Source organism: Lutjanus erythropterus, chromosome 14 (assembly GCF_056507025.1).
Source record: "Lutjanus erythropterus isolate fLutEry1 chromosome 14, fLutEry1.hap2, whole genome shotgun sequence".
Lineage (NCBI taxonomy): Eukaryota > Metazoa > Chordata > Actinopteri > Lutjaniformes > Lutjanidae > Lutjanus > Lutjanus erythropterus.
Genome location: NC_139330.1, coordinates 13,797,678 through 13,810,913, shown reverse-complemented (window position 1 = coordinate 13,810,913; position 13,236 = coordinate 13,797,678). Strand labels below are relative to the sequence as shown.

General features: G+C 39.5%; 1 protein-coding gene across 1 annotated transcript in view; it reads left to right on the top strand.

The window, feature by feature from the left end:
- cfap46 (cilia and flagella associated protein 46) overlaps nucleotides 1-13,236 on the top strand; it is a 52,196-nt gene that overhangs the window by 14,297 nt on the left and 24,663 nt on the right. Inside the window, exons 17-27 of the mRNA XM_084736280.1 lie at nucleotides 794-1,006; nucleotides 1,841-2,039; nucleotides 5,182-5,331; nucleotides 7,147-7,257; nucleotides 8,034-8,215; nucleotides 9,283-9,414; nucleotides 9,595-9,760; nucleotides 11,261-11,324; nucleotides 11,618-11,753; nucleotides 11,865-12,048; nucleotides 12,664-12,817. Of these exons, the coding sequence (XP_084592406.1) occupies nucleotides 794-1,006; nucleotides 1,841-2,039; nucleotides 5,182-5,331; nucleotides 7,147-7,257; nucleotides 8,034-8,215; nucleotides 9,283-9,414; nucleotides 9,595-9,760; nucleotides 11,261-11,324; nucleotides 11,618-11,753; nucleotides 11,865-12,048; nucleotides 12,664-12,817 (1,691 nt within the window). The remainder of the gene's footprint in view (nucleotides 1-793; nucleotides 1,007-1,840; nucleotides 2,040-5,181; nucleotides 5,332-7,146; nucleotides 7,258-8,033; nucleotides 8,216-9,282; nucleotides 9,415-9,594; nucleotides 9,761-11,260; nucleotides 11,325-11,617; nucleotides 11,754-11,864; nucleotides 12,049-12,663; nucleotides 12,818-13,236) is intronic.

Sequence of the window (13,236 nt, the reverse complement as noted above, 5' to 3'; positions counted from 1 at the left end):
GACACAATTTCTTGAACTACAAACCCATTAACTGAAAGTCTTTTTTCCTTGTCTTTAAACCGAAACTACACTCTAGATCTGAAACCATTCCCACACCAATTAAGTGGTTGGAACAAGGCTTTAAACATAATAAATAAAGTGATTATATTTAATAAAGATGTTGCACATATACACCTCTAAGCTCCAGAATCAGACACTACTTGTACTGTCCTGTTTTCCCACTACCTCATAACTTTTATGGTTGATATCTCACTGATTATTGGATTCAAAAATAGATGCTGCACCCACATAGAATCTGCACCAAAAGTCTGTTTCTGAAGCTTGAATGCTTTATATCTGCAACTTGTCTCCCTGGATTGTAGTCAGGGTTTTCTTCTTCTAGTAGTAATAGCATTTTTTCTTTATCGAACTGACAATGCCTGACATGTCCCATTCAGCAGCAATTACTGCACTATTGCACTTTGCCTGAAATTTGCCTTGAGTGCATTATAACATTATGAGGGCAGAGAGCTATCGCTGTGCATCCAGGTCCTCAAATAAATTGCTGTTGAATGCCTCATTAGATATAATTTATTTGACATTGTCAAGGTGAGTTACACTCTTCCTTCTGCTATGTGTTTAAAGTTTAAACAAGCAACTTTTTAAAATTTGATTGAGTTTTTCACCTTTAGTTTAATTATTCATGAGAAAACACCATGTGGCCACTATACTATCTTTTACTCTCTCACACACAAACACGACTTTCTCCCTCCCTTTCCTATTTCTGCTGTACCTCTTTACCTCTCTCACCCAGTGACTGGATCCAGGCTCTGTCTGCCTACGCCACCTCCAACTTCTTGCGGGCAGCGGAGCTTGGAGCAGAGATCAGGGAGCCGTGGGTGGTAGAAAATGCAGCCATTTACCTGTGGAACTACAGCAACCACTTGTTGGCAGCTGGGGAGTACCCACGCCTGCTTCCTACCTTCCAGGGTCTGGTGGAGATTATGCAAAAGACAGAGCACACTGGGTAGGCTTGGTCTTTAAATTAGTATCAGTTTTATCACAGGATATATAGCCATTAGGCAGAAGTTTAGATCTTTGGCCTACAGGTCTTGTAAAGTTAATTTCAGTACAATCTGGGTCACTGACAGTGAATGAAAGACAGTTACTGTTGATGTGAACTTAATTATTCATCAGTATTTTTGTAAAAATGGTCTGAACCAGAATGTCATAAGTGTTTGATAAACTGTCTTTCACAGAATGTCAGCATTTTAAGAAAAGAGAAAGGTGGCTTTTTTTAGACTGATGACTGTACATTTTTTAAATTACTCAGTGGATTTTGACAGCGTTTCTTTGCCCAACAGTGATTTACTTAACCCTCACTGGACTCTATGCAAAACATAGACTTTCAATCCCGGTGACTTGAAAATTATTACATTTTCAGCTGATAACAGCAATATGTACACTTGTCCTCAGAAAATCATTTAAAGCTCTGTCAAACTTAACTTTTGAAAAATGTCTGTTGATTTAAGAAAGAAAGAAAGAAAGAAAGAAAGAAAGAAAGAAAGAAAGAAAGAAAGAAAGCATTGCTTGAATTTCTGACTATGGAAAGAAGCAGTTAATGTTCATGAAAACGGACTAAACTGCCCTTGAGCATAGCAATAATTATGTGAATTTTGGGAATCAGTGACATCCTCATGTAACAATGTGGCCATGGAGACAAACATATTTTGTCATCCAAATCAGTGGTAAGGGTTTTTATTTTAAAACATAAAAACAAAGATGTTTGGCCTTCGAGCTCAACTTTTAGTCCTTGTTTTTTACAGATAATGTCAGTTTGGAGCCTTTTTGTATTTCCCAGGAATCGTGCTCTGTTTGTGCTGCTGTGTGATGCTGTGGCCCGGGGCTTGATTCAACCTCTGTGTGGACGAGACCACGTTGACTCAGCCCCACCAGGAGACAAGGGCAAAAACAGAGCTGAGAAGGGAATGAAGAATGCCAGTGCTCATGGGGTTTTCTTAGACCCTGGTGCCCTCCAGGATGTCCGCAAGGCACTAGAGGTATGTCAATGTCAGTCCACAGTATGTGGGAGGGGGATAGGGGCAATGGGCAACCTGTGTGTGGCTCTGACTACATTTTTAGAATTAGTACTGTAGAAGTTACATAGAAGTAACTTGTTAAGTTTCAGTAACATTATTGTAATAATAGGCTTTGATCTCATAAAATGCCCTTCATATCAGTTTGTGTGCGAATGTCACAAACATGCATAAAACCAATCTATGTCATCATGACACCAGACAAAACACAAATTCTAAACACAAATTACATTCAAGAACACTATCTGGTAAAACACAAGTGGCAGTTGCACTGATTCTGTCCAGAATCTCTGTAGCAGATAAAATAAACAATCCTGATGGAGAACTGATGGCGTTATAAATTTAGAAATCTCCACATAGGGGGCGTTCCTATAGCTCAGTTGGTAGAGCATGTGCCCCATATACTGAGGCTGTTGGTTCTCTGCAGTGGTCGCTGGTTCGATTTCTGCCTGTGGCCCCTTTGCTGCATGTCATCCCTCTCTCCCTACCCCTCTTCCTGTCATATCGTCAGCTGTCCCTATCCAAAAAAAGGCAAAGTCCCCCCTCCAAAGAAAGAAAGACATCTTCAAGCATAATGTAACTTGAAATAATAACATAATGACAACTCTTTTTCTGTCTCTGATCTTTCCACTCTGAAAACAGTTTCTGAAATTCCAGCATTCAAAGCTTAAGAACAGATTAGAATCTCTAAAAAGAGAGATGTGTTGAACACATAATCTCTGAATGGAGATTACTGAATCTTTGCAAGATGTGTTTAGAAACTCAAATTCTAATCTTCTGTCCAAATATTGTATTGTAAACATTATGCAGGAAACAGTTTACACACTATCACTACATGGAAAAAAATCCATATTTCACTGTTTCAGTGTTTAGGTTAAACTATCAAAGCTTGCTTTAAGTCTTCTTCTTGTTATTTTGGAGCAAACTTCATTTCATCCTCCATAAAATGTGGCTAGTAATCCTCTAGTATAAACCCCAAGGGGGCAGTCAGAGATTGTCGGATGATGCTGAAAGGGGGCATTTGTTTAAAGTGAGTTTACACTAAAGATTCATGTTTCAAGTTGAAACTTGTATAAAAATATGTTCTGCAAAACTCTGAAACCTGCCAATTTATACCAATGTGACCAGGCCAGAAGGTGTATCACTGTCATCCAAACAAGTCTTTATTCCATTGTCTCTGTCAGTTTTCAATAGCTGGATCATCTATAAAATTTCACTAATCATGGCGTTTACTGTGTCGACTCAGGGAAGTGTCTCTCACTGTCCTTCTTGGTATTCCCTGTGGAGAAAGTTAAGAGTTTCTTCCTCTTGAAAGCAGCAATAATTTTTAATTTGCGAGAGGAATATTCTGCTGGACTTCCCATGAAAGCAACACACACTATAACACTATTTTAAAACCAGCCAACTGACAAGCTGAGTCACAGCAGTGACATCAGCCAGCTTGATTCCAGCTGAGACGGGGAGTGTTTATCCCACTGCAACTTTTCTCTGCACCATTCTAAAAAGGTTTTATTTAGTCTTGAATATTTGCTCCTCCTCTCTGGGAGAAGACCACACTGCTTCTTCTTGTTTTCTTAACAATATATTTCATTGACCAGGGATTTAGCCAGGTCCTCTACACGCAGTCCAAGTATTGCAACTAGACTTGAAGGCTTTAGATGTGCTATGGAAACTAACTTAACTAACTGAAACTAACTTCTCTGCAGTGAATAAACTGGTAGAGAAGATTCACACTAACTTTCAAAGCAATTGAGCTTATATCATTCAAAAGTTAAGATGAATAAGCCTCTAATACAGGCTAGCCTACATATGCTTATGCTCACACTTCTTCCTTTGTAGGCTGCTCCTGCTTTTTGCTGCTGTTTGAGAACACTAATGTGATCTAATTGAAGTTTGAATGTCAACTTTCTAACCTTTGCATTTGTTTTTTTTCACACACCCTAAAATTATTCTAATGGCATTTTTGCTCCCTGAAAAACTAGTGATACAACTATGATAATAATATTCAAACTGTCCAGTTAAATCAAATCTGTTATTTTGTATTAATTGACATGATTTATTATTGATATAACACAAAATAGTAATCAACACTAATAAAGAGGGAAACTCTTGTTCTGATAGGAGGCGGTTAGGGATCTAGATAATGGATAGGCGGCCAATGGCCCGAAAAATGTTAGGAACTACTTTTCTAGTACACCCATCCTCTACAAATGTATTTCTGCCTTCAAGTGCAGGGGGATTGGGTTCACCAGGATAGACAAGAACACAAGAAAAAAAACACCCTGTATATGTTGAGGCTTAGCACTCTGGGCATTGTTCAGGCTTCATACACTGTAGTATACTGAAGAAATACAAGGCCTCGCAGGAAGCACTGATGCCTCCTTGATATGATATCATGACAGATGTTTGAGCATCACAGGTGAAAAGTTGAAGCACACTCAGGATACCATTTGTTATCCTGTTCATCCTTTGACACCAATTACTCATCCTACCGTGCATGCACAAACACATGCATACATACTCACATGTAGCTTTCATGACTGTCTTTCTTTGTGCCCCTGAAGTCTGATTTCTCTGTTCTCTTTTCTGCTGTTGCCAATTAAACTCTATTTCCTGCCTCCCTTTCTATTCAAAGGATCCTCCATGAATATCAGCTCTAACTCCAGATGAAAGGCACTTTATCAGTGAATTATTAACTAAATTTCATCGTGTCTGTTTCCTTTTTGAAGCAAAGATAAAAAATGATCCGTTCCAATACATTTTTTATAAATAGTCTACAGTACAGCAGGGTCAGATACTGTGTCTGACTTGTACAAAGTCTTACCGAATTTTTTGTATGTCTGTCGTGTCTGCAGCTGACAGGCTTGCAGAGGGCCTTGGGCTAGAAAAAGTCCAGGGTTTGCAGAATCTTACAGATACCGTCTCAATGTATGGTATTTGATAGACAATTTGATCCACATTTTTAATATCATTTAGTATTATGCATAATCCTGACTATGTTAATGTCATGTTCTACTTTTTAAGCTTCTCAGACTTCTAATACCATACCAAGTAATTCTAGCTGACAGAATGCAAGCTTATTGTTGTTTTCTACACTTCATCCTAGCTGTGTGAAGACGCCCTGATTATATCCAACTGCAACATCCCCGGGGAGACCGTCCCCATCGCAGCAAGGAAGCAGGTGGTGGCCACGTGGGTGCAGATCAAGAGGCTCTTGCAACAACAGATTGGCTCAATGATGGACACTAAAGATGAGGTACCATTCTCTGCGTTAGCCCAAAAATATATATGGCACTTCATTTTAGGTTGCTAATCAATGTTTAGGGCGTAACTAACATTTTGAAGCACTTTCACTGTTCAAAAGATACCACGTCGTAGTGCAGGATTGATCCAGCTATTCATAAATCCATTATAAGTTTGAGTGTAAAGTCCTTCCTAAGATCTTAGTAACTACTGTCTAATTTCAAACTATTGATTTACTAAATTAGGTTGCACCATAAACACTTAAAGATATAAAATGTGGCATTTACATATTAAAATGTTAGCACTGTTCAGTTAAGATTATGTTCCCTATGTAAACAGGAAGTCACTGTCGCAAAGCACATGCTTGAGACACTGACTTGGAATATCTGCAGCACCTTTTGCTTCCTGTTTTTCTCCATTGTTTTGATTCATCATAAGAAACACAACCCCATTTGTGAAAGTAGGGTGACACAAACACCAAAACTGCTTTTCCTTTGCAAAATGGCAAGTGCATGCTTCACAAGGTGCTGTGTTCTCAAACCTCTGCATGCAAAATAAAAAATAAATTACTGCATACTTCTTTGTCTACACACCACATCAAACCAGGCCATCACCTGAAAAACTGTACTACAGGATCATGAAACCTGAGATTGTCAATTTTTACCCTGTTACAAAGATTTTCCCACCTTGCATTCACACATCTCACAGCTGCTTCTTGCATTCTCTCTGATTCCGTTTTTCTAACACCTTTTTGTACCGCTGCATGTGCACTTTCACAGTGAATGTGGTAACGCCACAGAGGGAAGTTCTCTTGAGGTTAAAGTTTTCTTGAGGTTAAAAGTTCACTCTTGAATTTCACTTAATTCTGCTCTGTTCGTATCATTGATGCCATGATCGATAATCGAAAAATGACTGACAAGTGAATCACAGTGATCACAGCAGCGCTGTGTTTGTGATGAGAACAATGGAGAATAACTGAAACAGAATAACCACAATTAACAACTAACCCCATATGCAGTTATTCTCTATTTCACATAAAGGGGGCTGGTATACTCTATGTATGCTAAATCTGACATAAAAAGGCTGCTCGGATTCTTTTTACTGCACTATATGTGAAATGTGAAGGAGGATGAGTTCTCACTGAGACAACTAAATAGCTCATTGTCATAACATAGCCATGTCACATTCATTATGTATCTTGAATTATGGTCTCCTTACAGTTGTTCTATAATGTGCTTGGATTGTAGGCTTATAATGGCTGACATTTTTATTAATGTTTTTGATGTGGTAGGTGTTACTTCAGCCACATCCATATTACAGCATTGTATCCGCTGCTCTGTCATCATGTCCAGATGTCATATTTCCCGATTATGGGATAAAAATGTGGGCAAAGCACTTATACAATTTGTCATTTAGGAGTGTTTGATTAGTCACCATAATCCTACGACCATTTGTCAGCCAAGAATTTCCTGCCCTAAATCAGTCCCTTCAGCCTGATGTGCTTTGAGTCACAGCTAAATGAGGTTTGTTTCTTGCCATGCAAATTAAGAAATGCAGTGTTAATATAAGTGGGGGTTTATCTCTAATCTCAATAAATCATTCATCAACTCATTTTCCACACAATAGGAAGTCATACATTATCAACGAGGTCATCTCTGCGGTATTTGGGACACATACAATATGATAATCATACTGCAGGTCCATGTATAATTTATAAGAAAATAGTAATATGTATATGTCTTTTCTATAATTAAACTTAAGGGATTGGTGTATTTTCAGCAGAGGACTGCACTGAAGTGCTCAGCATTGTTTTCTTCCCCATTTGCAGTGTAGGAATGAGGGAGTGTCGGCGATGACGCGTGTGCTGGTTGGCGTGGAGATGTTCCAATGCAATAGGAACCCAGGGCATATGGAGTTCTCTGTTCCCCGTCTCTCCACAGTATGTACTGTTCTCTGATCATGTTTTCCTACAGTGTCTGTTGCCCAGATGGTAACAACAGATGCCAATATGACCCATGAGCCTTCAGAGCCTGTCTGCATTTTATTACGTGTCAATATCTTCAACTTACTGTATCTGCGTTGATCATCTTGCTGTGGTTGGATTTAGGTTATCAGCAATTTCTTTGACATGAGGTGTGCTGTGAGGTTTTTTTTCTGTGGAGAATCGCTCTCTCGTCTTTCACTCTGTCCCTCATCCATCCATCTCTTCCAAGATTTCTTTTCTCCTCCTTTCTTTCATCACATTTTCATTCACTCTCTCCTCTCCTACATCTCCTTTTGCTCCCTTCCCCTTTCCCCTTATTTCCACTTTTATTTAAACCTTCCTTCCCATCTTTCATTTTCTGTTTGCCTCCATTCAACCTCCTCATTCCTTTGCTTCCTTACATTACTTTCTTTACTCCACCCTTTCACTTCCAGCCTCCTGTCTTTTCCCTCTTCAATCATTTCTTCATTTCTGTCCCTTACTTTTCTTCTCTTTTCTCTTCAATCACCTCCTTTCACTCACACCTCCCAATTTTCTCCCATTCCCTGCTTGCATAACTTAATTCCCACCTCTCGTCTACATTTCTCCTCCCTTGTTTTCATTCCCTCCCTGTTTGCCTCCCTTCAATTCTCACCCTCCCTCTTCCGTCTTTGCCTACACTCCCTCTCCTTTCCTTTTTTCTCACCACCTCCATTTTCCTCACTTCCCATCTTCTCTCTCCCCACATAAAGCTGGCAAGCATGGCTTCTGAATGCAGCTGGACTGATGCTGTGGTGGAGTTGCAGGTGTGGTGCCAGCTGGCTGCCTTCTGCCACGATGCCAACGACCACAGCTTGGTGTTGTGCTGCACCAAGAGTGCTCTGCAGCTGGAGGAGGCAGCATCACAGAGCCTCAACACCATGCCTTGTGTTCTGTAAGTGTAGCTGGCTGATTACAGTTTCTTTAAACAGTGAGAGAATTTTAGATATGCTCAGGTAGATCTGCCTGTTTTTCCCTAATTGATTAAAAATGGGCAGAAGAGGCTGCACTTGATATGAATCTATGTGCTCTGTTATGGAAAGCACATTGAGATTTTCTCTTCCAAAGCCCGCTGAGGGGCAGATGACATCTTGTGCATATTCAAGAGTATTGCAGGTGATATTAATGAGTAAGCATTGCTCCAATCCTGTCCAAATTTATTTTTAGATCATATTTAAAAACAACAGTTGGCCCAAGTGCTGTACAGTCAAATACGGCAAAAAACAACAAAAACAGAAAAATTGTAGAGGCAAAACATCAAACCGCACAATAGCAATAATAATGACATAAAGCAAGGAACGCAAAGCCATAAGATCAGTGCAACTCAACTCTCGTAGTGAGATAAAAGCCAAAATATAAAAAAGACAGGATTTTAAAATAGGCAGTGCCATGGCCGGCCTAACATGCAACCGCAACTCATTCCAGAGTTTTGGCAGTACAAATGCAAAGCTGCAGCCTCCTCTGTGCTTCAGCTAGATTGTGGGACAACAAGGAGTGACTTTTCAATACCTTGATGGGACATACGTCTCTAAAATGCCACAGTTAGCTTGTGTGATGATTTGTGGGTAAATAATAAAATCTTAAAATCAGTCCTAAAACCTAATGGGAGCCAGTGAAGGGAGGCCAGTGCAGAGAAAATGTGTTCTTGTTTGTGTTTACCTGTTAAAAGATGACCTGTAGCATTCTGTACCAACTGCAGCCATGAAAGAGAGGTCTCGCTAACACCACCATAAAATGCATTACAGCAGTCAAGCCTGGTCATGATAAAAGCATGTATAAAGCTTTCACTAAGCGATAATGATTTTTTGCTAAAAAAAACGTAGGTCTCGAGGATCCTTGTGTAAAGTCACAACATTTGAATTAAATTGCAGTTTCGCCTTTTCCAAGGGTATGTCAGTTTTAGATTGATTTTCTGGTTTATTGAATTTGATCAACAGCTAATACTGTTCTTTGCATCCCTAGCTATGGCCAGTCTGCGGTCAATGAGATGCTGAGCAGTGCTACTTGTTTGAAGGGTTCGAGTTTAGTCCATGAGTCCAATGGAAACCTTCACACCTACAGAGAGGCTATGAAGGTGCTTCTCTCCAGTGTCAGGTGATGTTTACAGTCAGTTTTTATATTGACTAATGCCTTAAGCAGTTCCAAGCTATAAAATTGAAATGAGAGAGATGGAGAGAGTATTTTTTTAAAACTGAAAAACAGTCTCTTGGTCTGGTCTCTCTACATTTCTGATTTCTTACCTTATACATACTAGTAATGTTCTCTTTTCCACAGCTATGCAGAAAAGGCTGAGAATCCAGCATTGTGTCTCACAGCTGTCAGGCATTACTGGAACACTTGTCTACCCCTGACACAGACTCCTGAGGAAAGATGGCAGCTCCGAGAGCCCCTGGAGAAGATCCTGAGTGCTCTGGTCCATACCAACACTAAACATGCAAAAGTGTGGACCCCTCTTTAGCCCCATTCACACATTCACTTTAATCGACATGAATTCCATAAATTTTTTATGTTGTGTGTAAGCAGGAGCCCGAGTTAATGTTTTTTTTTTACGATACTAACTTGAGTCCTAGTAAGATTTTCTATACATTTTAATTCAGTTTATTTTAGTTAAAGATAAAAAAAGCTTTTAAGGTATGTCTGTGATGTTTGGACTCCATCAGATCTTCACCAGGCAAATGGTCGAGATGACAACTGACAATGTACTGTACAACACAGACATCCTGTTGTAGTCATGGCCAAGTTATCGGACAAATCCTATATAGTCACACACAAAATGACTTAAACAGAAAATTTAAATAGTTTCACAAAGGTTATACAATTTAGAAATCATATATATAATATTTGAATGTATACATAAGTAGTTCAGATATTTAAAAGAGGGATACAGCATGTTTCTCTCCATATTTGGGAGCTGTAATTCAGTGTGCAAGTACTTTTCATTTTCCATACACTGAATTTGTTATTCAGCACCTGGCTTACATATATCGCACACAATTACCTTTTTGCATTTATAGGATGCTTAACAACTAAGCATTATTAGTGGTGCCACTTAACTCTTAAGAAAGAGTAATAAAACAGCAAGGTAACAAGGGAAACCACAGCAACGCAGAGTCTGCCCTTCTGTTATGGGAAATGTTGCAGCCCTTTCTCAGCCCCAGCATCAGACAAGCCCTTCCCAAAACTTTCAATTTCAAACTACTGACAGGACAAAAGTTCAGCCAGAAAGTACCAGAACAAAGTGAACAGACAGGGAGCAAAACAAGAATTGAATGACAGTCAGAAGTGGCCTTTCATGTCCTGTTATTTTTTTCTCCTTTCCTATTTTGGCCTACTTTTTTATTTTATTTTTAAACAACTTTAGTTTGTTTGTCATAAAAGATAGGGGGCACAGCTCTTAAACTTGGTCTCTTATCTATAATTGATGATGAAATTGATGAAACTTTCTCGAGGGTGCTAACTGGGGAGAACTTGTGGGTGTGTTCAAGTGAGAGAAAACATCTCCTTAGCTCTGCCTGTGGACAGCAATCCAGCCAGGGGGATAAACAGTCGTTCAACTGCGAAATAACTTTAAATCCATAATTAAAGGCAAGTTACATGAGAATACAGAATCATGTTCGTCTGTGGTGTTCTTTCCATCTCAACACTGTTCCTCAGCAGTGCCGTGACCCACAGTAAGACCGGAAAAAAGTGTAATCTACCTCATCCAACTGTGTCTCGTCTTAACAGAAATAAATGTGATCCCTGTTAAATACCTAAATGACTCCCTTACATGCATAACTGACCTCAGTAATGTTGCGAGCTCTGGATTTATAGATAAGAGGTCAGGGTTGTATACATGGCAAGGTCAGAGAGCAATTCATCTTGCACTGTACATCAGTGAGCTTTGAGTATGACCAAGGATGATAGCATTATATATTAATCCTTTCTCCTCATATTTCAGAAACAGGGCAAAGTGAAAGGCTTGACAGCACTACCTCTTGGGTGTTCTAAACATGAGGTAAAAGGTGAGTAGTAAAGGGACTTTGAAATAGGCCATCAGTATTTATTTATTCATTTATTTATTTATTTATTGGAAGCTATCCTTAAAGATGGCTTCATGTTTGATTTCATCACAGAAAGTGTTCGTCCCAGAATAAACAAATAAGCTTTGGGCCCTGTGACATTTGCATTTGGATTGTCTATTTTGACAGCTGAATTTCTTAGACCTACATTGATAATTTCATTGTAAACACACACTTGCTTACATTGGATTGGAGGTCAGTTATCTAATTCTATATTTCTGCGCATCTGTGAGTAGATGAGGAGGACCTAACCCTAAGAGCAGCCATTTACAGCTTGTTGCACCAAATCCACATTGATAAATCAGACTGGAAAAGTGCTCTGCAACTCCTGGACAAAGCTGTCAGAGACATGCCTCGCACCAGACACCGACTGTGAGTGAAGAAATATCACACAGTGAGGGTCGGGGGTGTGATATCAAAGGGATGGGAAATGTAGATAGACAGAAATACAAAAAGAAACCTTATTGTCCTCTGTTTTGCCAGACCTCTCCTGAAACAGCGAATATTGGTAAAAGCACGACTGGGGGAAAGTGTACTGAAGGACGTGCAGAAGTTGGAAGACGAAGGAGACCGATGCTGTTCATTAATGTGGCACCAGGTGGCACTGTGTTCTGGAAATACAACCCAACAGCTCTCCTGCTATCAGAAATCCATCACCCCTCTGCTGGTAATACCTCTGTTTTGACACAATTTTTATATCATTACACAAAACTGATTTATTAGCATATTAATGCAGGTAGATCATATTGGAATCAGTTGGGTTGTAAGATTCTGGTCATGAAGTTCATCATTTTGTTCCTTGTGTAGTCCTTATGCAATGAGCTAAGGCAATATTTCGAGGAAAGTCTCCAGCACCATCATGTGGAGCCTGCATGTCATTACAACTGTGACTGAGTGCCCCTCCTAAGAGCCTCTCAGCTGGGTCTTAGTTAAGTCTAGAGCTTGGCAATATATCTGAAAACATTATCATGATAAAATGTTTCATTTCAACTGATAGTGATAATGTTTATGAGCCCAAGCATATTTGCTATTTGCTTTCATGGCATTTTGCATTTGATGCATTTAAGTGACTCTACTGAACATTCTGATGAACAATTTTCGTATTGATGAGGTGTCGTTTGAATATACATTTACATTTATTTTTATCATAGAGGCCTTGTTTAGGGTACGAGTTTGGCTTAGTTTGAACAACAGGCCACACATTGCCAAATAAAATGGGAAAATCGTTTTTGCAAAAATGTTTGTGATCACCTTGTGTTTTTTTAATGCCATTTGTGAACAGAGTGTAGAGACTCAGTGGCAGAAGGTCGACCTTCTGCTAGAGTTTGGAGAGTGGCTGTACGCTCACAACTTCCCCAAATCTGATGCCCAACACCAGGTTCAGTGGGCCATAGACATCCTTCTACACAAGGAAACTGAACAGTCAGATGGAGCAGGTAGAACTCAGTGACTCATCTTGTTCAATGTATCATGACACAGCTGAATGTGAATGGCGAGTGTTTTTGTTAATTATACTACTGCTAAAAATCTAGAGGAGAAGGTAACAGATTTTGAGAATTCACTTTGAGGTTCACATGTTGGCAGGAAATGCAGATATCTCAGGGGTCCTTTGCCATATGGATTCAGTCTGGGTATGCGGTTGCACGTATGCCTGTGTACTTTCATTTTAGGCACTCTCTGAAGTTTTATACTGGGTTATTCTAGGAGGAATTGCATTTGCTCTGTCTGATCCAAAAAAGGGCCATGCCACAGGTTTTTGATAGTTGCATCAGCAATGGAATTCAGTGTTTGTACTTTCATTCCCATTGTTACCATGTGTAAACACTAAAACCAAGCAAATATTGTTCAGAGAAAA